This window comes from Cydia amplana, chromosome 23 (assembly GCF_948474715.1).
Source record: "Cydia amplana chromosome 23, ilCydAmpl1.1, whole genome shotgun sequence".
In the NCBI taxonomy this organism is placed as follows: Eukaryota; Metazoa; Arthropoda; class Insecta; order Lepidoptera; family Tortricidae; genus Cydia; species Cydia amplana.
The window spans coordinates 2,662,278-2,684,586 of NC_086091.1; the positions used below are offsets into that span (position 1 = coordinate 2,662,278).

At 36.3% G+C, this 22,309-nt stretch overlaps 2 protein-coding genes across 2 annotated transcripts in view; both read left to right on the forward strand.

Annotated features, from left to right (window-relative positions):
* The first annotated feature begins 685 nt into the window (after nt 1-685).
* On the forward strand, nt 686-4,945 carry LOC134658894 (uncharacterized). The gene is made up of 2 exons (XM_063514543.1): nt 686-729; nt 3,989-4,945. Exons 1-2 carry the CDS (start codon nt 721-723, stop codon nt 4,871-4,873), a joined length of 894 nt encoding a protein of 297 aa, XP_063370613.1. The 5' UTR covers nt 686-720; the 3' UTR covers nt 4,874-4,945.
* An 11,295-nt stretch (nt 4,946-16,240) lies between these two features.
* LOC134658619 (E3 ubiquitin-protein ligase CBL) overlaps nt 16,241-22,309 on the forward strand; it is a 161,329-nt gene continuing 155,260 nt past the window's right edge. Inside the window, exon 1 of the mRNA XM_063514271.1 lies at nt 16,241-17,193. Coding sequence (XP_063370341.1) covers nt 16,652-17,193 — 542 coding nt within the window. The 5' untranslated portion in view covers nt 16,241-16,651. The remainder of the gene's footprint in view (nt 17,194-22,309) is intronic.

A 22,309-nucleotide genomic window follows, 5' to 3' on the forward strand; every position in this document is an offset into this window, starting at 1 on the left:
ACTACCTTTTTCAGTCCGCGGCGCACTCACAAGATTAAAATTTAATCTCGGCGCCCTAGTCTAGTTAGACCATTCGAAATAGAACCTACCTACATGATGGTGATGAGGATTAGCTCGCGGCGCCCCTTTACCATAAGGCCGAACATATCATGGGTCAATATGTACACTTAATAACATCTACTGTACTATTATATGTTCTCATGAATAAACTTTCATTTCATTTACTGTCCACGGCGCTCCAGGGCGTCGGGCGCACTTGTTTGGGAACTGTAGGATGACTCACGTTAGACCGACCCGTGTCAGGGCCGGAGCTTCCGGCGCTTCGTTTTCTATGGAAAGCATCACGTGATCACCTGTCATCTGTCATAGAAAAGTAAGCGCCGGAAGCTCCGGCCCGGTCACGGCCCGGTCTAACGTGAGTCAGCCTTTAGGCTAGTTCGGCGGCATAGCTGTAGTTAATACCTACCTATTAGGTACCTACAGTACAATTGCGTAAAAATATTTTCTATAATCATAATATCCAGAAAACAATGGGGACTAAATACGTTTGATACATAACTTCGTCCTCACTTTGAAAAACACACAAACTTCATTACGATAAGTGTAATAATGCTATTCACGAAAACAATAGATAACATAATACATAAATAAAGCTGGGTGCATGATAAACAAATCAGTTTGAGCGTTATCGGCGAGAGTGAGTGTTGTGTTTGTGTGGAAATGTTCAAGGTAGGTGTACAGTGGTTAATCTAATAAATTAAACTAGATATAGGTAGAACTTATCCGTCTAATCATTAATTAAGTACGTAAGAAGTTTTATGAGTGTCAAACATTAAGGACCACTTGCACCATCCCACTAACCCGGGGTTAACGGGTTAAACCGTTAACCCAATGTCAAATAGTACTGATAACTATGGTAACTCCAGATTTAACCGGTTAACCCCGGGTTAGTGAAATGGTGCAAGTGGGCCTAAGAAACATAAGATACGAGATACGAGCTTTTTATAAAAACTGCCAAATAAGCGTTGACAGATACTTTAAAAAGCTCGTATCCCGTAACTTGTGTGGTGTAATACATTGTGAGTTGAAATTTTCACTGTTTTTCTCAGCAAAATCTATCTCAATATACTTACAATACAAATAATACAATACAATACAAAACTCTTCTTAGGTCCTGTGCGGAAAATGATATACCTATAACTTGCCCTAGTTGCTAAGAGCAGGAAGAAATATAGCATAGATTGGACCTGGGGAACCGACCCTTTCCCTCCCTTTTTGGGGGGTAGGCACGGTACGATCTCGTGGCTACCAGGCCAAGTCAGCTTTGTTTGACAGCGGCATCGCCTGAGACAAAAATTCATGCTTACTGCACTCACTTTCCTACGAATTCAATTTCAAAAAATTATAAATTTTGAAAAGCTTTATCTCGGAAACTATTAGATCTACAGAGACAATTCTAGTTTCGTATTGTGGCAAATTTAGTCTACTTTAAACGTCTTGAGAAGGTACTATCAAAACCGGCCAAGTGCGAGTCGGACTCGCGCACGGAGGGTTCCGCACCATCAACAAAAAATAGAGCAAAACAAGCAAAAAAACGCTCACCCATCCAAGTACTGACCCCGCCCGACGTTGCTTAACTTCGGTCAAAAATCACGTGTGTTGTATGGGAGCCCCACTTAAATCTTTATTTTATTCTGTTTTTAGTATTTGTTGTTATAGCGGCAACAGAAATACATCATCTGTGAAAATTTCAACTGTCTAGCTATCACGGTTCGTGAGATACAGCCTGGTGACAGACGGATGGACGGACGGACGGACGGACAGCGGAGTCTTAGTAATAGGGTCCCGTTTTTACCCTTTGGGTACGGAACCCTAACTAGTCCTAAAGGGTTATAATCGTCCAAATCTAAAATAAAACCGAAACTTTCGCGGTTTTTTAGATCTTTGACAAAGTTGTGTTCGGCGCTCGAAGTCACAAACTTAATTGCATTATTCATTGCGCCAACATCATAAAAAAGTCTGCAAATTATCAGAACAACCGGATTTGACGCAAACGAACCCCCTTACAAAAGGGGACTAAATTACTATTAAGTATATGATTTTTTTCTTTATTATCCCTGTAACTTGTTATTAGGCTCGGTTGCATCAAACTGTCATCGTTAAAGAGTTCGCTAAATTTTATTATATGGAAAGTTTCATAGTACCTAAACCGTCGTGGCGCGCCGGGTGACGCTGATCAGTCTGTCAAGTGTGGATGGTGCAACTGGCACTTAGAGGTTATGCTTTACCTATTACGTGCAAATAAGAGGCTCTGTATGTTGTATAGCTACCAGTACTACCCGTACCATGAGTCATTGACAGTGTCAAAACTCCATGACAAATAGTTATTTGTCATGGTTGTAGACGCTAACGTCTATGTACATAATTTACTTTATTACATCTCGGTCGCACTAATATGCGAGTAGGAACGAGATACATAGAAAGCAAGTTACGTTCTCAATAGCGTTTATGTCGGTACCGTTTAAGTATGTGGCAACATCCACACAGTTTGACACTGAGTTACGCAGACGATAGAGATGTAAGTTTGACACGCTAAGGCAGTTGTGGTACTGGTACCTACTTAAGTAAGGCTAGGTACTGGAGTTACAGGCGTCTATAGGCTACGATGACGACCGACGACCGACGTGGTATAAAAAAGTTTGACGCCTAATAAATATAACATACTAGCTTTTGCCCGCGACTTCGTCTGCGTGGAGTTAGTAATTTGGGTAGCTTATTTTTACCTAATCTGCTTTTTAACGATTCCCCATACAAACTTCCACCCCCTTTTCACCCCCTTAAAATGCCATTTCTGTGGAAAAAAACTACCCTATGTCCTTCCTCGGGACTCAAACTATCTCCATACCAAATTTCAACTAAATCGGTTCAGTGGTTTAAGCGTGAAAACTTGAAGAGGTAACAGACAGACAGACGGATAGACAGACACACTTTCGCATTTATAATATTAGTATGGATATGTACAATCTAAAAACAACAGTAAATCTATATCGCACGTAAATTGCAAAATATAGGTACTGTCTCTAAAAACAATCTATGATGTAACAAGCAAACGAATACTTAACACAATAGCAGCTTACCAGCGTAATCCTATTATCTTTCCAATAATATGCAATAATAGACAATAAGTATCAACAAAAATCTAAACCTTTTGTTAAACACTTTTACCCTTAAGGGCCTACTGCAGCCGCGTCTGGCGCTTTGTAAACCACGCCCGCTAGTTCTTCCCTCCCCGCTAACACGCACACATGGAAACGCTTCGCGCCGCACGTGAAGTTTGTGTGACCTTCTTTCTCTCACTTCCTGGCCAAGGCAAGACGTAAAACTTTAGACAAACCACGGGCGGTAATTCGTAAAGCCCCAGATCGCATATTTATACAACACAAACACCTGTGATCTGGAGCATTCACGAATTCGCCTCCCTAGGTATGTAATGTACTATAATTTACCTTTCCGCGTATAGATACCTACTTGCAAAGGAGAGAAAGTACAGTTGGCAATAAAAGTGTCATCATCATCTTCCTCGCGTTATCCCGGCATTTTTGCCACGACTCATGGAAGCCTGGGGTCGGCTTGGCAACTAATCCCAGGCATTGACGTAGGCACTTCGTTTACACGCGACTGCCATCTGACCTTCCAACCCAGAGGGTAAACAAGGCCTTATTAGGATTAGTCCGGTTTCCTCACAATGTTTTCCTTCACCGAAAAGCGACTGGTAAACATCAAATGATATTTTGTACATAAATTCCGAAAAACTCATTGGTACGAGCCGGGGTTTGAACCAGCGACCTCCGAAATGCAAGTCGCACGCTCTTACCCACAGCTCTTACCGCTAGGCCACCAGCGCTTTTAAACCATGAAAGTCTAGTATATCAAAAAAATATTTTTGACGGTACCTACCTTGTTCTAACGTAAACTTGTTTCATTTCAGATGGAGCGATTTCTCGTCGTGCTATTGATCGTGACAACGATAAATGCAATCGCGGTAAGACAAAGACTAACTCAGGAGGAATGTGACGACATGGATATACGGAAGATAAACAATTATTACTACGTGAAAGCTGCCCCGATCAACCTAACTGGGATACCTTCAGATTTCTCTGTACACTGGCGATCCGGCAGAGTCTTCTTCACACTAATAAGTGATGATTATTTAACAATGAGAGTCCAAGTTTTAAAAGGAAATCAAGTAAACACTATCAAAATGGATGTTGTCGGTCAGTCAACCACAGTAGATAACGTTAACGACATTGTATATGTGGCTACTGATAATGGAGTGTACAAATATAATGTCGATGGGTCACTTGAACATTACGCAGCGACTGGGGAAGACGTTATGTATGTCGCCGTTTCTATAGATGGTACCAATATGTACATAGCTACATATCCTCAGAATAGAGTGCAATTAATTAGTAACAAAGGTCAGAAACAGGAGACCTTCTCCTTAATACCTAATGGACATGATTTGAGAACAGACACTTCTAATAACCTGTATTTCGTCGCAGCGAAAACTTCTTACGTTTTGCAAGCGAATCATACTATACCAATTAGAATTAAAGGCTTGCCAACGAATAATATGACAGGTATTTTTGTAAACAGATCAGATAAGGTATATGCTATGGATGAAACTGGAAATATGTATAAAATCGATCCAGAAAATGCGAAAGCTACTTTGCTTGGTTCATTTCACGTTAACGGTGTAAATGCTTTCGCTTTGGACGCGTTTGATAATGTACTTATAGGTGTGCATGGCGCCATTTTGAAATACAATAAGATGGATAATTCTCCGTGTAGTGTGCTGAGGACGCTGAGTTAGGATTGTAATAAAAAAATTGAAATTTTGGCAAAAAAAGACTTAGTTTAAATAAAGTTACAATAGTTAGCATATATGGATAGACTGAAAGTGTATATAGCAAACCCATTTTAGATTCAAGCGAATTTGGATGTTCAAAAACTGATAGAGTCTGTGCGGAAAGAAAAGAGTCGTGGAATGTATGAGGCCCCATACATTCCACGACTCTTTTCTTTCCGCACAGACTCTACCTATATGAATAACTAGCTGTTGCCCGCGACTTCGTACGCGTGGATTTGTATATTGGTGGTTATAAATTCTACATTCGCTTAGAACATTATGCAGCAAAAGATAGCAGTAGGGACGGTTAATCATTTGTTAATTATTATACAACGCATGAGATTTGTCTTTCACAACCTGGCTACGAAGTTTCAAGCCCCTAACTGAATAAAATTGTTCTCAAAAATCTCGATATAATCTCTCTCAACCCCCAGAAGATTTTCAAGTCCACTATTTAATAAAACCTACTACCTAACTACCTATTTACGAAGTTTGAAGTTCCTAGCTTTAAATACAATTTGAACCCTCTACCAACTCTCAACCTCTGTTTAAACTTTTAGGGGATGAATTTTTAATAACGCTGAAATTACTTTTCTTGTATTGTAATAATATGCCTTTATACAACGATTCAAGTCCCGCACTCCGATAAATATTTGGGTTCCATACAAATTTTCGACCCCCTTCACCACCTTGGGGGATGAATTATCAAAGACTCTGAAATTAGTTTTCTTTTCTCCTTATATAATATAATACCTTTCTACGAAGCTTCAAGTTCCTAGCTTTAAATAAAATTATAACCTATACAATCTTTCAACCCCTTTTTAACCCTGTTATGGGATGAATTTTTAAAAACGCTGAAATAAGTTTTCTTGTGTTCTAATACTATGGCTTTATACAAAGATTTAAGTCTCGCACTCTCAAAAATATTTGATCTTCATACAAACTTTCAACCCCTTTTTCACCTCCTCGGGGGATGAATTTTTAAAATCGCTGAATAGGTTTTTTTGTTTTTTAATAAAATACCTTTTTACGAAGTTTCAAGTTCCTAGCTTTAAATAAAATTTGAACCCTATACAAACTTTCAACCCCTTTTGGACCCTTATAGGGTATGAATTTTTAAAAACGCTGAAATTACTTTTCTCGTATTCTAATAATATGTCATTATACAAAGATTCAAGTCCCGTACTTACAAAAAATATTGACCTCCATACAAATGTTCAACCCCTTTTTCACCACCTTAAATGTTGAATTTTGAAAAACGCTAACAATAGTTTTCTTCTCTTTTAATGAAATAACTTTTTACGAAGTCACAAATTCGTAGCTTAAAATAAAATATAAACCCTATACAATCTTTCAACCCCTTTTTAACCCTTTTAAGGGACGAATTTTTGAAAACGCTGAAATTACTTTTCTTGAGAATTAATAATATGGCTTTATACAAAGATTCAAGTCCCGCACTCTAAAAAATATTTGATCTCCGTACAAACTTTCAACCCCTTTTTCACCAATTCGGGGGATGAATTTTTAAAAACACTGAAATTTGTTTTGTTGTTTTTTAATTTAATACCTTTTTGCGAAGTTTCAAGGTCTTAGCTTAAAATAAAATTTGCACCCCAAGACAAAGTTTCATCCCCTTTTTTTACCCCCTTAGGGGTTGAATTTCCTAAAACGTCGCAATTCCTTTTTTTTGCAATCGGCTATTATGCCTTTCTAAAAAGTTTCAAAGCATTTGTAATGGATTCAAACTTTCAACCCCTTTTTAACCCTGTTAGGGGATGAATTTATAAAAACGCTGAAATTACTTTTCCTGTCTTATAATAATATACCCATATACAAAGTTTAAAGTCACACACTCACAAAAATATTTGATCTCCATACAAACTTTCAACCTCTTTTTCACCACCTTCGGGGATGAATTTTCAAAAACGCTGAAATTGGTTTTCTTATTTTTTAATATAATACATTTTTACAAAGTTTCAAATTCCTAGCTTAAAATAAATCTTGAACCCCATACAACCTTTCATCCCCTTTTTAACCCTTTTAAGGGATGAATTTTTAAAAACGCTGAAATTACTTTTCTTGAGTTTTAATAATATGGCTTTATACAAAGACTCAAGTCCCGCACTCTCAATAATATTTGATGTCCGTACAAACTTTCAACCCCTTTTTCACCACCTCGGGGGATGAATTTTTAAAAACGCTGAAATTAGTTTTCTTGTTTTTTAATTTAATACCTTTTTCCAAAGTTTCAAGGTCCTAGCTTAAAATAAAATTTGCACCCCAAGACAAAGTTTCATACCCTTTTTTACCCCCTTAGGGGTTGAATTTTCTAAAACGTCGCAATTACTTTTTTTTGTAATCGGCTATTATACCTTTCTAAGAAGTTTGAAAGCATTTATAATGGATTCAAACTTTCAACCCCTTTTTAACCCTGTTAGGGGATGAATTTTCAAAAACGCTGAAATTACTTTTCCTGTCTTATAATAATATACCCATATACAAAGTTTAAAGTCACACACTCACAAAAATATTTGATCTCCATACAAACTTTCAACCCCTTTTTCACCACCTTGGGGGATGAATTTTCGAAAACGCTGAAATTAGTTTTCTTGTTTTTTAATATAATACATTTTCACAAAGTTTCAAATTTCTAGCTTAAACTAAAACTTGAACCCCATACAACCTTTCATCCCCTTTTTCACCCCCTTAGGGGTTGAATTTTTCAAAATCGCTTCTTATCTCTTGTACACTTTACAAATGCAACCTAGTGTGTAAATTTCAACTTTCTAGCTTTTGTAGTTTCGGCTCTGCGTTGATGAATCAGTCAGTCAGTCAGTCAGGACACTTGCATTTATATATATATAGCTGTTGCCCGCGACTTCGTACGCGTGGATTTGTATATTGGTGGTTATATATTCTACATTAGCTTAGAACATTATGCAGCAAAATATTGCAGTAGGACGGTTAATCATTTGTTAATTATTAATATTATACAACGCATGAGACTTGTCTTTCACAACCTACGAAGTTTCTAGCCCCTAACTAAATAAAATTGTTCTCGACATAATCCCTCTCAACCCCCTTAGAAGATTTTCATGTCCTCTATTTAATAAAACCTACTACCTAACTACCTATTTACGAAGTTTGAAGTAAATAAAATTTGAACCCAATATAAACTTTCAACCCCTTTTTAACCATTTTAGGGGATGAATTTTTAAAAACGCTGAAGTTACTTTTCTTGGCTTCTAATAATATGCCTCTGTACAAAGATTCAAGCCCGTTCTCACAAAAATGTTTGAACTCCATACAAACTTTCAACCCCTTTTTCACCACCTTGAGATATAAATTTTCAAAAACGCTGAAATTATTTTTTTTCCGTTTTAAAATAATACCTTTTTATGAAGTTTCAAGTTCCTAGCTTAAAATAAAATTTGTACCCTGTACAAACTTTCAACCCCTTTTTGTTCTTGTGTGTGTTTGTACTTGTATTGTCTTCTAATAATATCCCCAAATACAAAGATTCAAGTCCCGCGCTCGAAAAAATTTTTGATATCCATACAAACTTTCAACCCCTTTTTCGTCACCTTAGGGGATGAATTTTCAAAAACGCTGAAATTAGTTTTCTTGTGTTTAAATTTAATCTTTTTGCAAATTTTCAAGTTCCTACCTTAAAATAAAATTTGCACCCCAAGACGAAATTTGATCCCCTTTTTAAATCCCTTAGGGGTTGAATTTCCAAAAACGTTGCAATTACTTTATTTTGTAATCGGCTATTATGCCTTTCTAAGAAGTTTCAAAGCATTTGTTATGGATTCAAACTTTCAGCCCCTTTTTAACCCTGTTAGGGGATGAATTTTACAAAATGCTGAAATTACTTTTCCTGTCTTTTAATAATATCCCCAAATACAAAGATTCAAGTCCCGCGCTCGAAAAAATGTTTGATATCCATACAAACTTTCAACCCTTTTTTCACCACCTTAGGGGATGAATTTTCAAAAACGCTGAAATTAGTTTTCTTGTATTTAAATTTAATATCTATTTGCAAAGTTTCAAGTTCCTAGCTTAAAATGAAATTTGCACCCCAAGACGAACTTTCATCCCCTTTTTAACCCCCTTAGGGGTTAAACTTCCAAAAACGTCGCAATTACTTTATTTTGTAATCGGCTATTATGCCTTTCTAAGAAGTTTCAAAGCATTTGTAATGCATTCAATCTTTCAACCCCTTTTTAACCCTGTTAGGGGATGAATTTTCAAAAACGCTGAAATTAGTTTTCTTGTATTTTAATAATATATCTTTTTACGAACTTTCAAGTACCTAGCTTAAAATAAAATTTGAACCACATACAAACTTTCAACCTTTTTTTTAACCCTGTTAGGGGATGAATTTTACAAAACGCTGAAATTACTTTTCCTGTCTTTTAATAATATCCCCAAATACAAAGATTCAAGTCCCGCGCTCGAAAAAATGTTTGATATCCATACAAACTTTCAACCCTTTTTTCACCACCTTAGGGGATGAATTTCAAAAACGCTGAAATTAGTTTTCTTGTATTTAAATTTAATATTTATTTGCAAAGTTTCAAGTTCCTAGCTTAAAATGAAATTTGCACCCCAAGACGAACTTTCATCCCCTTTTTAACCCCCTTAGGGGTTGAATTTCCAAAAACGTCGCAATTACTTTATTTTGTAATCGGCTATTATGCCTTTCTAAGAAGTTTCAAAGCATTTGTAATGGATTCAATCTTTCAACCCCTTTTTAACCCTGTTAGGGGATGAATTTTCAAAAACGCTGAAATTACTTTTCTTGTCTTATAATAATATCCCCATATACAAAGTTTCAAGTCCCACACTCACAAAAATATTTGATCTCCATACAAACTTTCAACCCCTTTTTCACCACCTTGGGGGATGAATTTTCAAAAACGCTGAAATTAGTTTTCTTGTTTTTTAATATAATACATTTTTACAAAGTTTCAAATTCCTAGCTTAAAATTAAACTTGTACCCCATACAACCTTTCATCCCCTTTTTAACCCCCTTAGGGGTTGAATTTTTCAAAATCGCTTCTTATCTCTTGTACACTTTATAAATGCAACCTAGTGTGCAAATTTCAACTTTCTAGCTTTTGTAGTTTCGGCTCTGCGTTGATGAATCAGTCAGTCAGTCAGTCAGTCAGGACACTTGCATTTATATATATAGATGACTCAACATATAAAATCCTAGGCTATTATGAAGTCAGACTAGGAATATATTATGATCATTGTCAAGAGGGCGCTGTTATTCTCATGTATAGGGTGACAGTTCAATTCAGTATAGTATGAAAAATTAGTTCCAGTGAAATTCCGCAACATGGTGCGTGATTATATTATGGTCAGGCTTTACATCAATACGTTAAAAGTATAGTGTATTTGTAATTCTGTATCTATTAATATGAAACAGTACTTAAGTGTCACGCTATTTTAAATTTTCAACTCTTAATTTTTAAGTACCTACCTATGTTTGTGATCTCATTTGCTCCGTTCGCAAGACAACTTGGCAATGTATTAAATGTAATACAATCCTTTTGACATGTACAATTCTGAGTTCTTGGCAATGTATCAAATATAGGTACCTAATACTTAGGTACATAACAGTTTCATGTAAGATTCTGTGTATTAAATGATTTAAAATTCGACCGCAATGGAAATATTTATACACTAACAGATAGTTAATCCATCAAAATGTAGATCATGGGAAAATACATAAGAAATAAGTGCAAAACTTCCAGTATGAAACGAAATTTGTTGTTTCCACGGCGCCATGTTGATTATTACCTACTAATTAATTTACAATGACACTTGTCTCCATTATCTTTTTCTATAATACGAGGGCTGTTTGATAAGTACCCGTTTATGAAAAAAATAATGAGTTGTTTTTGTTTATATGCATTTATTTTTCTTCATAGTCTCCTTTTAACTCTATACACTTGTTCCACCTATATTCAAGCTTCAATAAACCATCCAAAAAGTATGATTTCGGAAAGTCATTAAAATAGGCCTCTGTGTCGGCAATGACTTCGTCATTTGATCCAAATCGCTTACCACCGAGCCATTTTTTCAGGTTGGGAAACAAAAATAAATCGCATGGGGTCAAATCTGGAGAATACGGGGGGTGAGGCAATAGGGCGTAGCGTAATTGTGTTAATTTAGCCATCACAACTCTAGACGAATGAGCTGGTGCGTTGTCGTGATGAAACAGTACTTTTTTATTTTTTAAATGGGGTCGTTTGTCCTTCAACACAGCGTCAAATTCATCCAATAAATTGGCATAGTACTGCCCTGTTATCGTTTTCCCCTTTTCTAAGAACTCAATATGTATAATACCCTGCGAATCCCAAAAAACGATCGCCATGACCTTTCCAGCCGATGGAACGATTTTTGCTATCTTTCGCGCAGGTTCACCCGGTAAAATCCACTGCTTCGACTGCCCTTTCATTTCCGGGGTGTAGTGGTGACCCACGTTTCGTCCACGGTCACGAAACGACGCAGAAACTCCTTCGGGTTACGTTTGAACACGGCCAAACACTGCTCCGAAGTAGTCAGTAACGGAAGTTTTTGCTCCTCCGTGAGTAAACGCGGCACCCACCTCGCCGATACTGTCTTCATACCCAATTTTTCTTCTAATATGTTTTGTACCCGCTCGATTGGAACATTTACAGCATCAACGATTTCTCGAAGTTCAATTCGGCGGTCGGCTAAAACGATATTTTCAATTTTCTTAACCATATCGTCTGTAGTCACCTCAATTGGGCGGCCTGGGCGATCCTCATCAAAGACGGTTGTTCTCCCCCGCTTAAACTCGTTAAACCAGTATCAGTATCACTATCGGTTGTCATAGAAGGAGCACATTCATGGTAAACCGCTTGCATTCTTACGTTTATTTCATCACATGTTTTTCCTTCCAAAAACAAGAATCTAATTACAGACCGATACTGCTCTTTCTCCATTTTCACAATTTTAAGTTCACGCTTTCACTGAATCGCTGTCAAATGAGAAAAAAACAAAAGAATGCTGTTTTTTTTAAATTTTCCCACCTCTGAAAAATGGCTTAAAACGATTGTATACATATTTTCGGCCCGTGATATTAATACATTTGGAACTTGGTACTTATCAAACAGCCCTCGTACAGGAGGGTAGCTCAACATATTTATGGCAGAATTATTTTGTTAGATAATATAATTAACCTGCTAGATTTTTTAAAGTTCCATGTATCACGGGTGTTACAATGCCAAGATAAGGGTTAAACAAAAAACACAAGATACTCATAACTCATAATATTAAAGTCACATTAGGTAGTTAAAAATGCTTACCTATATCAGTGATTAATTTTAATAGTGATTGTAGGAAAGAAAACTTGTAAATGTATAGAATATAAATTACACTAAAGTTTCAAGGAGTTGTCATAACATTTATTTCCTTATTTATAAAGCATGAGAAAAACGCTGATTTAAATAAACCTGACAATGACATTATGTTTTAAGTAAGGAACGGAATATTTTTAAAGGAATAAATTATGGAATAAATAAATACAGAAAAACTCATTATGTTGTACATTTTATTTCTATCCCATAACCGACAAAGTGAAAGTGAAAACGCTCTAAGCCCTTAAGAATCGCCTGCAATAAGCTTTTTAGCACTAAGTATAGCTAATTGAACAGTTTTGAAACTTTTGAATGATTCACGGTTAGTTTCACTAGTCTTATATCGACCAAGATATGAACCGTGATTACCTTTTGTATTGTTTTCGAACTCCCGATATTTCGACGCAGTTACTACTTTGATACCCACCCGCTATCTTCAGTTACCCGTGAACAAGATGCATGTATAACTGCGTCGAAATATCGGGAGCTCTAAAACAATACAAAAGGTAGTCACGGTTCATATCCCGGTCGATATGTCTAATATAGCTTGAGCTTACAGGCTCACACTCACACGATGTCGATGACTAGGATCCGTTCGAAAACAGGTGGTTTAGTTTTCGATTTTATACAAAGCTTTTAAATTGTGCGCCTGCAAATATTGTCGTAGCAATTTTCACATGAAACTTTTCTGATAGCATTTTATTCACAGGAGCGGAATGGTGAAGCTAAACATTTTAGTTCAGTTTGGTTCAGTAGAGTAGGTACACACAAATCTAATACCTTTAAACGAGCAATTCTTGTTTATTTATATATATAGGTATTTCGGGGATCTCGGAAACGGCTCTAACGATTTCGATGAAATTTGCTATATGGGGGTTTTCGGGGGCGAAAAATCGATCTAGCTAGGTCTTATCTCTGGGAAAATGCGCATTTTCGAGTTTTTATATGTTTTCCGAGCGAAGCTCGGTCACCCAGATATTGTTAATTGACGATGTGAAATACCTGTGGCCTATTTTATAAAGCTACAAGTTACAATTTACAAGCGGAAGTCTCGTTCTAACACATAGGGTTAGAACGCTTCCGCTTGTAAATTGTAACTTGTAGCTTTATAAAATAGGCCACTGGAGTTTATGTATTAATTACTTTTACTTTTGATTGTGTTTAAAATAGTGACATAATAAGCAATACCTTTCTCTTAGTTTACACCTGATTTGCTTTTGTTTTCCGTATTAATGTGTCAATTTCAACATATTATTTTCAATACTTACCTCGTAGTTAGAAATAAGAGTACCTATTACAATAATGGATAATAGGTTTATTATTTTTACAAATTATTTATTTAAAAAGTTTGTAAGCTTTTATTGCAGCGCCATCTAAATTTTCTCTATGTAGTTATAAGTATTTTGATTATAGCGACATCTAGCACTAGAGCCCGTAACTACAGCCACAATAACAAAACGAATATTCTCTAGTTCCGAGGAACAGATGGCAATATTGAAACGAACTAATTATTATTTATTATTATTTAAAATTAATTATTAATATGCTAATTATTAATATTTATAATACCAGTAAATTATCAGTGAGTATGCACGAACGAGCAACTTGAGTTAGATCTCCGAATGGATTTTCGAGCAAAAACAAAACGCAAATCACATGGTGTGTTGCCAGAAACCTAAAGGAAAACATTTACAGGGGTAACTTAGATACTACTATGAAACATTATCAAATAGAAAAGACTGTCATTTGGAGTCGATTTTTAATAGGTAATATTACGCGAAAGGCGTAGGGTGCGCCACTCCCACAATAAGTCACAATCTAAGGGTCCACCGCAAACGAGAGAGTCGAAATTTTGTTATCTAACCTCTCTATCTGGGGGCACGGTAGTGCCCCCGCCAAGACGAGCAAAGCGAAGCGCAAGGGCACTACCTACCTTTTCTCGAAGCGCTTCGTCGTTTTTTTGAATCCTCATAACTTGGGTTTGGATTATGCCAGATAAACAAAATTCTCGGGATATGATGTCAATAGTGGACTTATTAAACGTAAAAAATTTCAATTGCATAGCTCTTATACTTAAGATTTTATTCATATCTAAAATACCCCAATTTCGTCACTGACTCACTCACTCACTGTTGATCATCAAAACCTCTAGGGTACTTCCTGAAGTCCTAGGAAGCTGAAAATTGGTATGTAAGATAGTATTAGTACACAAACAACAAAATAATTCAAAAACTTGAAATTTGTTGCCCCTAAGGGGGGGAAAAGGGGGGTGGAAATTTGTATGGGAAATCAATAACCGCTGAACCGATTTAGTTGAAATTTGGTATGTAGATAGTTGTAATGGGGAATGGCATTGAATAGTTTTCAACCCCAAAATCACCCCGTAAGGGTGAAAATGGGGTGGAAAAGGCGTTAGGGGAAAAGGAGGGTTGAAGTTTGTATGGGGAATCAGTAAAAAGTAGATTGTATAAAAGATGCCCCGAGGTACGTATTTCAGGATTTTTAATAGTACCTTAAATCACACGCGCAACCCTTTAAATTAGGGGATGGAAGCAACTTACAAAAAGAAGTGAAATCCCACCATAAACATTTTCATGTAAAATGTTGCCAAGACGAAACCATAAGGCTCGCACTGACAAAAAGTTATCAGATCTCTTGTAGAGCCAAGCTTCTAACTCTACAAGCCCTAACTTCACAAATTCTACACCTTAGTCAAAATATGTGGCTTGGCCGTTTCGTTACTCCAAGAACTATTGTATTATAAAAAATAATGAATAGTGAATACATTTTTCACCTTACGTCCATGTGACAATAGCGAAACGGTCAAGCCACATATTTTGACTAAGGTGTAGAGTTTGTGAAGTTAGGGCTTGTAGAGTTAGAAGCTTGGCTCTACAAGAGATCTGATAACTTTTTGTCAGTGCGAGCCTTATGGTTTCGTCTTGGCAACATTTTACATGAAAATGTTTATGGTGGGATTCTCTAATCTCTATCACTCTTGCATATTATATAGTTCGTTTTTTTAGCATTAGAAAGAAGGTAAGCGATCTTGTCATGTCTTTTAATTGAAAAACGATTTAAAAAAATCAGTAACTATTATTTATGAAAGCAGAAGAATATAAATGATCGTATTACATTCATAAATTGTTACATATTTGCCATTATATATTTTTAAAACGTGTTTTTTAATAAAAAGACACGTCAAGATTGTTTACCTTATTTCTAATGCTAAAAAAACGAACTATAGCGATAAAGAGGCAGATAGCTGAGTTTCGATTTCGCGTTTCCCGGTAGACCCTTTGTAAACAAACCACCTTGATGTATCAATGACATATGTGATTGTCTGTGAAAACTTATCAAAAAACAGTTTAAGGTACAGTATGTATAAGTTACTCTATGGTATACTTAAGTCACAAGTGCTGCACTCTAACGGCAAAACATTGCAGTAATACATAATGCATATTTAGATTACATGTATACTGGGACCGCGTCGAGCACGTTTATTTTAATATGATTCACTATTTCCCCTTTGTTATTTGAAATAATTACCTCAGAACGTTTAAGGATATTATATTCATTATGCAGACAGAAAAACTGGCTTGATTTTTTTGTGCTATGTCTAAAAGATACGTACTTGATGAAAAATTGCATACTTTTAAACGTTACCATGGAAATCTGTCTACAACGTTACCATGGAGATCTGTCCACAACGTGACACTTTTTCGTGCATGCTACCGGTGTTCATCGATTTATAAGACGTTATCACGTCAAAAACGTGCCGCTTAGTTTGACTAGATGGCGCTGTACTTACGTCCACTTTTGACAATCAAAGTTATCACCATTTCGCGCCATCTCGTTTACCTGTCGAATTCAAAGCACGAAATTGTCTTACTCAATCAATGTACCCAAAAAAATCACTCAACAGCTCAACACAAACAAGATTGGGTAAAAAATCGATTTAGTCTTGCAACACCGAGTTAACCTCGTAACTGTAGTATGTTTTCCTTGTACTCTTGGTAAATACGCTCTCGTGGTTCAGCCAATCACAAACCAGATTCCAACAGGCGGTACAATCTTCTATTGGCTAAGAACTTCCACGCTCAAACTCGGTCACGTTAGAAAAAAAACAGGAGTTAATTCATAAATTTGTCAATTTGTCATACGCGTCGGAGATGTGTCAGTGGGTGATCGTTGCCGTGTACATATTTGTGTCGTAAATGTGGTGTGTTTCAGTGATAATGAGAAAACCTACGCTGGACACCATTATTATTAAGTGATGAATGCTTATTAAGTTTAGTGTCTCGTTGTAATTGTTTTCATTTGTATGTCATCGGACTTGGCAACATGGCGGCCCCCCGTCAAAAATCACAACAGAAAAACATCTCTTCGATATTTTCGAAACTACACGGCGCCTTTTCCGGCGCCGTGTGCCCTACGAAGTTGGCGACGGATAAGAGAACCTTGAATAAGACTTGGGAATTGATGGATAAAGTGGTTAAACTGTGTCAGCATCATAAGATGAACTTGAAAAATAGTCCTCCTTTCATTCTAGATATTTTGCCGGACACATATCAGAGATTGCGTATTATTTATTCTAAATATGAGGACAATATGCAGGCGCTGAATAGCAATGAACATTTTAATATATTTATTATTAATTTGATAAGGAAGTGTAAGCAGGCTATAAAGTTGTTTAAAGAGGGCAAAGAAAAGATGTTTGAAGAGAATTCGCACTACAGGAGGAATCTAACCAAGCTTAGTTTGGTGTTTAGCCACATGCTGAGCGAGCTGAAGGCTATGTTCCCGAACGGCACGTTTGCTGGTGACCAGTTTCGCATAACGAAGAGTGATGCTGCAGAGTTCTGGAAAACTAACTTTGGAAACAGGTCAGTTTTAGCTGATAACTTTGTTAGTCTGAGTCCACTGTAAATTTTAAATTTGAAATCAGTTTATTACATGTTCAAAGGCTTATCTTGGATGCCAGGAAATGGGTGATTATTTAAATCAAATTTCACGTTTAATTATTTGATTAAATATTAGCTTTCCAATTACTCAAAAAAGAAGTATATTGTCTGAAGGGTATAAACTTGAAAATGTTGAAAATACGAATTAGTCTTCTTTTATAAGTTATTATATTGATCACTCTTGATATAAAATAAATAAATATTTGGGAAAAATCTTACACAAATCGACTTAGCTCCTAACTAAGCAAAACTTGTAGTATGTACTATGTACTTAGCAACAATATACATACTTAAGTACATAAAATCCACACTCGGGGACAAATATTAATGATAAACACATAAATGCCCTGACCGGGATTAAAACCGGTGAGCTCCTGGTTCATACACAGGGGACTGGGCTAGGAGGCTTATATGCGGTTGCATATAAACATTATTATGGCAATAATTTACGGCCCTAGTGCGGTAACTAGCACTATCGAAAATTTAAAGGGCCATATGTACTGTAAAACGTTGTACTATACACATACGAAAAGGTAATTCGCAACTTGTGTCGATTTAAAATACTTCCTTCGGTCTTCGGGGGAATTTCCTACTTTTTGCACTTGTATCATAATCTACTATAATGTTTTTGAAATTGAGCATGTGCAACAGAATGAGGATTAATAATCATATAAAAATGTGCATATTTTAAACTGCAGGAAAACACTGTAAGTTATGTCAGTCACCATAATTTTAACCTCATAACTATACATAGAATGACTTTTTCCTTTAAAGTGACTAAAGTGAAAATCCATAAAGGGGGCCCACAGATTACCAGTTCGCCGGTCGATATCAGCCTGTCAGTTAAACGCAAAAGGTTGATAGGTCTGAACAACTGAAAGGCTGATATCGTCCGACAAACTGGTAATCAGTGGGCCCCTTTAAGCCCCCTCGCACCTCTGCCCATCTGTGGGCCATGTGTAGGCTGAATTATTATTATCTCATAATATGTAGTAATATACTGGAGGAGGCCACTATACCCACTATACCCACTAGGGATTCATTAGTAAAATACATATTATTAGTTTTAGTTTTATTTTCAAATTTTTATGTAAACATTTTACAATGAAGGGGCTTTTTTATTTTATTTTATAATAGTAAATATATATAGCCTGACCAGTAATATATGATAATTGTCAAGAGGGCGCTGTTATTCTCATGTATAGGGTGACAATTCAGTGTAGTATGAAAAAATTAGTTCCAGTGAAATTCCGCAACATGGCGCACCCTCAATAGATCCTGGTTCACCTATACATATGATTGACTCCCTCTGTATCTTAAAGGGGCCCACTGATGATTAGTCCACAGGACAATATCGGCCTGTCAGTTGTTCGGAGCTGTCACCTTTTGCGTTTAACTGACAGGCCAATATCATCCGGCGGATCAGCAGGCCCTAAAAGAAGCAGTTTTTTTTATACCACATCGGTGGCAAACAAGCACACGGGCCGCCTGATGGTAAGCAGTCACCGTAGCCTATGGACGCCTGCAACTCCAGAGGTGTTATGCGCGTTGCCGACCTATTTTTTCCACTTAGTGTACTCCTTATATTACGCAAAATTGCTCAAAATGCCTATATTATGTTGGCTTCATATCCACACTAACATCTTAAGTGTACATGATAAAGAAATACCTATGGACTAAGTGCTAGGCTTACTTAAATACACACATTGCATAGAAAACAACTTACTTTTGCAAACAAATGCTTCTTATGCGAATATTATAGTTCGTTTTTTTAGCATTAGAAAGAACTTGAATGAAGGTAAGCGATTTTGACACGTCTTTTAATTGAAAAACACTTTTAAAAATCAATAACTATTACTTATGAAAGCAGAAGACTATGTATAAAAGATCGTATTAGATTCATAATTGTTACATATTTACCGTAACTTATTTTTAAAATCTGTTTTTCAATTAAAAGACACATCAAGATTGTTTACCTTATTTCTAATGCTAAAATAAAAAAAACGAACTATAGTCTCACTATGGATCAAGTCTGCAATGCAAATGTTAGGTTATTCAACATTTCTAAACTTATGGTATTGTCAATTTGTCACATACAGTATTTACATATTCATAATATTCAAGCATTGCAACTTACAATTTGATGCAACTGGCCTTACAACATAAACATACAATACATATTTGTGACGTTATCTATGAAAAGGGATCTTATTGTCGATGGCGCTTACGCCATTATTAACGATGCTCCGATGTAAATACAATGCCGACACTGTGCGGCGTAAGCGCCATCGACAATAAGGTCCCTTTTCATAGATAATGCCCCATTTATATTTATAAAATATATATGTAATTATTCCCCAGGCAATGTAAGCAAGGTGAGGAAGGAAGTAATTACTTGTTATCAGGATGTGTTCATAAAATAATGTTAGTACGTACTTATAGCAAAAATATTTCTGTACTAATATTATTCCTATCACTATTTTATTTTGTATTTAAAAACCGGTCAAGTGCGAGTCGGACTCGCGTTCAAAGGGTTCCGTACATTACCCAATTTTTAACAATGTATTTCTTTTTTGTGGAATTTGAGGTAAAAATAATGGAAATAGGGTTTAGAATTGTTTACAATTCGAGTTGACTTTAGTTTATAATAAACAGAGACTAGTGGTTTTGAATGTCCCTGTGGTTGACAGTAGGTAAGTTGTTAATTTTATATTGACAAAAATGGAAAAGTAATCTGTCTTAAAACCCATTAGCGCCTACATACACTTTTTGGAACCCACCATTTTTTTTATGCTGTATTTTAGAGTTACAGTAAAAAATCTAATCTAACAACTTAAAGGCCACTTGCACTATCCCATTAACCTGGGGTTAAGCGGTTAAATCGTTAACCTAGTGTCAAATTGTACTGGTAACCATTGGTAACTATTGGTTAACCTAGTGTCAAATTGTACTGGTAACCATTGGTAACTATTGGTTGACTGGTAGAGAATGCCTTAAGGCATTATGTCCGCCATTTGTACCTTCATGTATTGTGCAATAAACATTAAAATAAATAACTCCAGGATTAACCGGTTAACCCCGGGTTATAGAACGGTGCAAGTGGCCCTAATCCAGACATAACATTTTATCTTGAAAATGATTAAATAACTACCAAATACCTAAATCATTCAGTCTTCCTTATTGAAACTATATTGCGAGCAAAAATCATTTGTTATACCTAATATGCCTAATTTGAATTGAAGTTATTGAATATTTCCTGCTACATGTCAAATAAGGTTAAATTATAATAATTGATTTTTGCTAATCTAATTAAAAACAAACATGTTTGTTATAATTTATCAATTAGTTTTTAAACCGAAGTTATTTAGGGAAGATGCAGGGGGCCAATTTAGACTGCGGGATAATATAGACTGCGGGGTAATTTAGACTGCGGGATAATATAGACTGCGGGGTAATTTAGACTGCGGGATAATTTAGACTGCGGGATAATTTAAACGAATCGAAATATCTCCCATGTTTTATATTTTTTACTTTATTAACTAGAGTGCCACATATGTTCAGATAGCGAAAAAGATGTGTTGTCTGTGTTGTGTGTGACTCTAGTTAATAGTGTAAGTAAAACATGGAAGATATTGCGATTAGTTTAAATTATCTCGCAGTTTATATTTCCCCCCTGTACTGACGATCAAATCCGTTATCAATGTACGGCCCGCAGGAGCCAGGCTCCAGATGTCCAGAAAATTCTGAGGCGCAATATGGCCCGCGGGTAAAAACGTTTGTCACATAAAAAAAAACATTATTAAAAATTGGGTAAAGTACGGAACCCTTCAAACCCATGGAACGCGAGTCCGACTCGCACTCGACCGGTTTTTTTCTCTCATTTACAGTTTTTCCCATTTTCCCATGTGAAATGAACTGCTAATACGTATGTGCGAACATTGTCTCTGCTACTCAATTGTTGCATTACCAAAGAATGCACATTAAACCATGGGTAATGACATAATGATTGTTCGGAATGATACAAACGTATTGGCAGAGACAGGTAAACGGAAAAGACTGTTAAGCTCAATGAACTGTGGAAACTATGGAATGAACTGTCGCCCGCGGTATTTCCGGACCGATTCGACCTAATTAATAAATTTAGGATGGAGCGTATTCCTATCTTAAAGGCCGGTAACGCACTTGCAACTCCTCTGGGTTGTGCATGTGCAGGTGTCCATTGGCAACGGGTATTGCTTACCACCAAGAGATTCGTTTCATCAGGCTCGCTTGCCTCCTAAATCATAATCAAAAATACTATAGAAGTGTAAAAAAAAGGGAAGTTCGACGATCTTCGCCGTTAAACAAAAATATGTATTTCCATACTGTGTATTGTAATATTGTCTTCAGTGTCTGTGTATTGCAGTGAAATAAAATTACAGGTACATAGTAGACTGTGTATTGTAGAAAATTACACCACTCGTTCGTTCCATACAATTAATAGCGAGAGTCTAGGGTTTGTAATCCGGATCCGGAAATTACGAAATTATCTGGATCCGGATCCGCGGATCTTCCCATACATTTCGGATCCGTCGTGCAAAGCGAGACCTACGACCCCATGTACAATTTGTATGAGACCACCAATCTTTACTTTTAACTTATCTTTGGTGCAACCAAGTAACACAACTAACACAAGTGATTAAACTGTCTAATACTAAAGAACTATAATTACAATAAGAAGTCATTATCATCATAACTTGTATGAAACAATTGTTCTTATGTGGGAGAAACATAGTTAATGTCAATACTGGTAGAGCCCATCTTGAACTCTTAAGTCCCGGGTTCAAATCGTGTGTTTTTAGGGTTCCGTAGCCAAATGGCAAAAAACGGAACCCTTATAGATTCGTCATGTCTGTCTGTCTGTCCGTCCGTATGTCACAGCCACTTTTCTCTGAAACTATAAGAACTATACTGTTGAAACTTGGTAAGTAGATGTATTCTGTGAACCGCATTAAGATTTTCACACAAAAATAGAAAAAAAACAATAAATTTTTGGGGT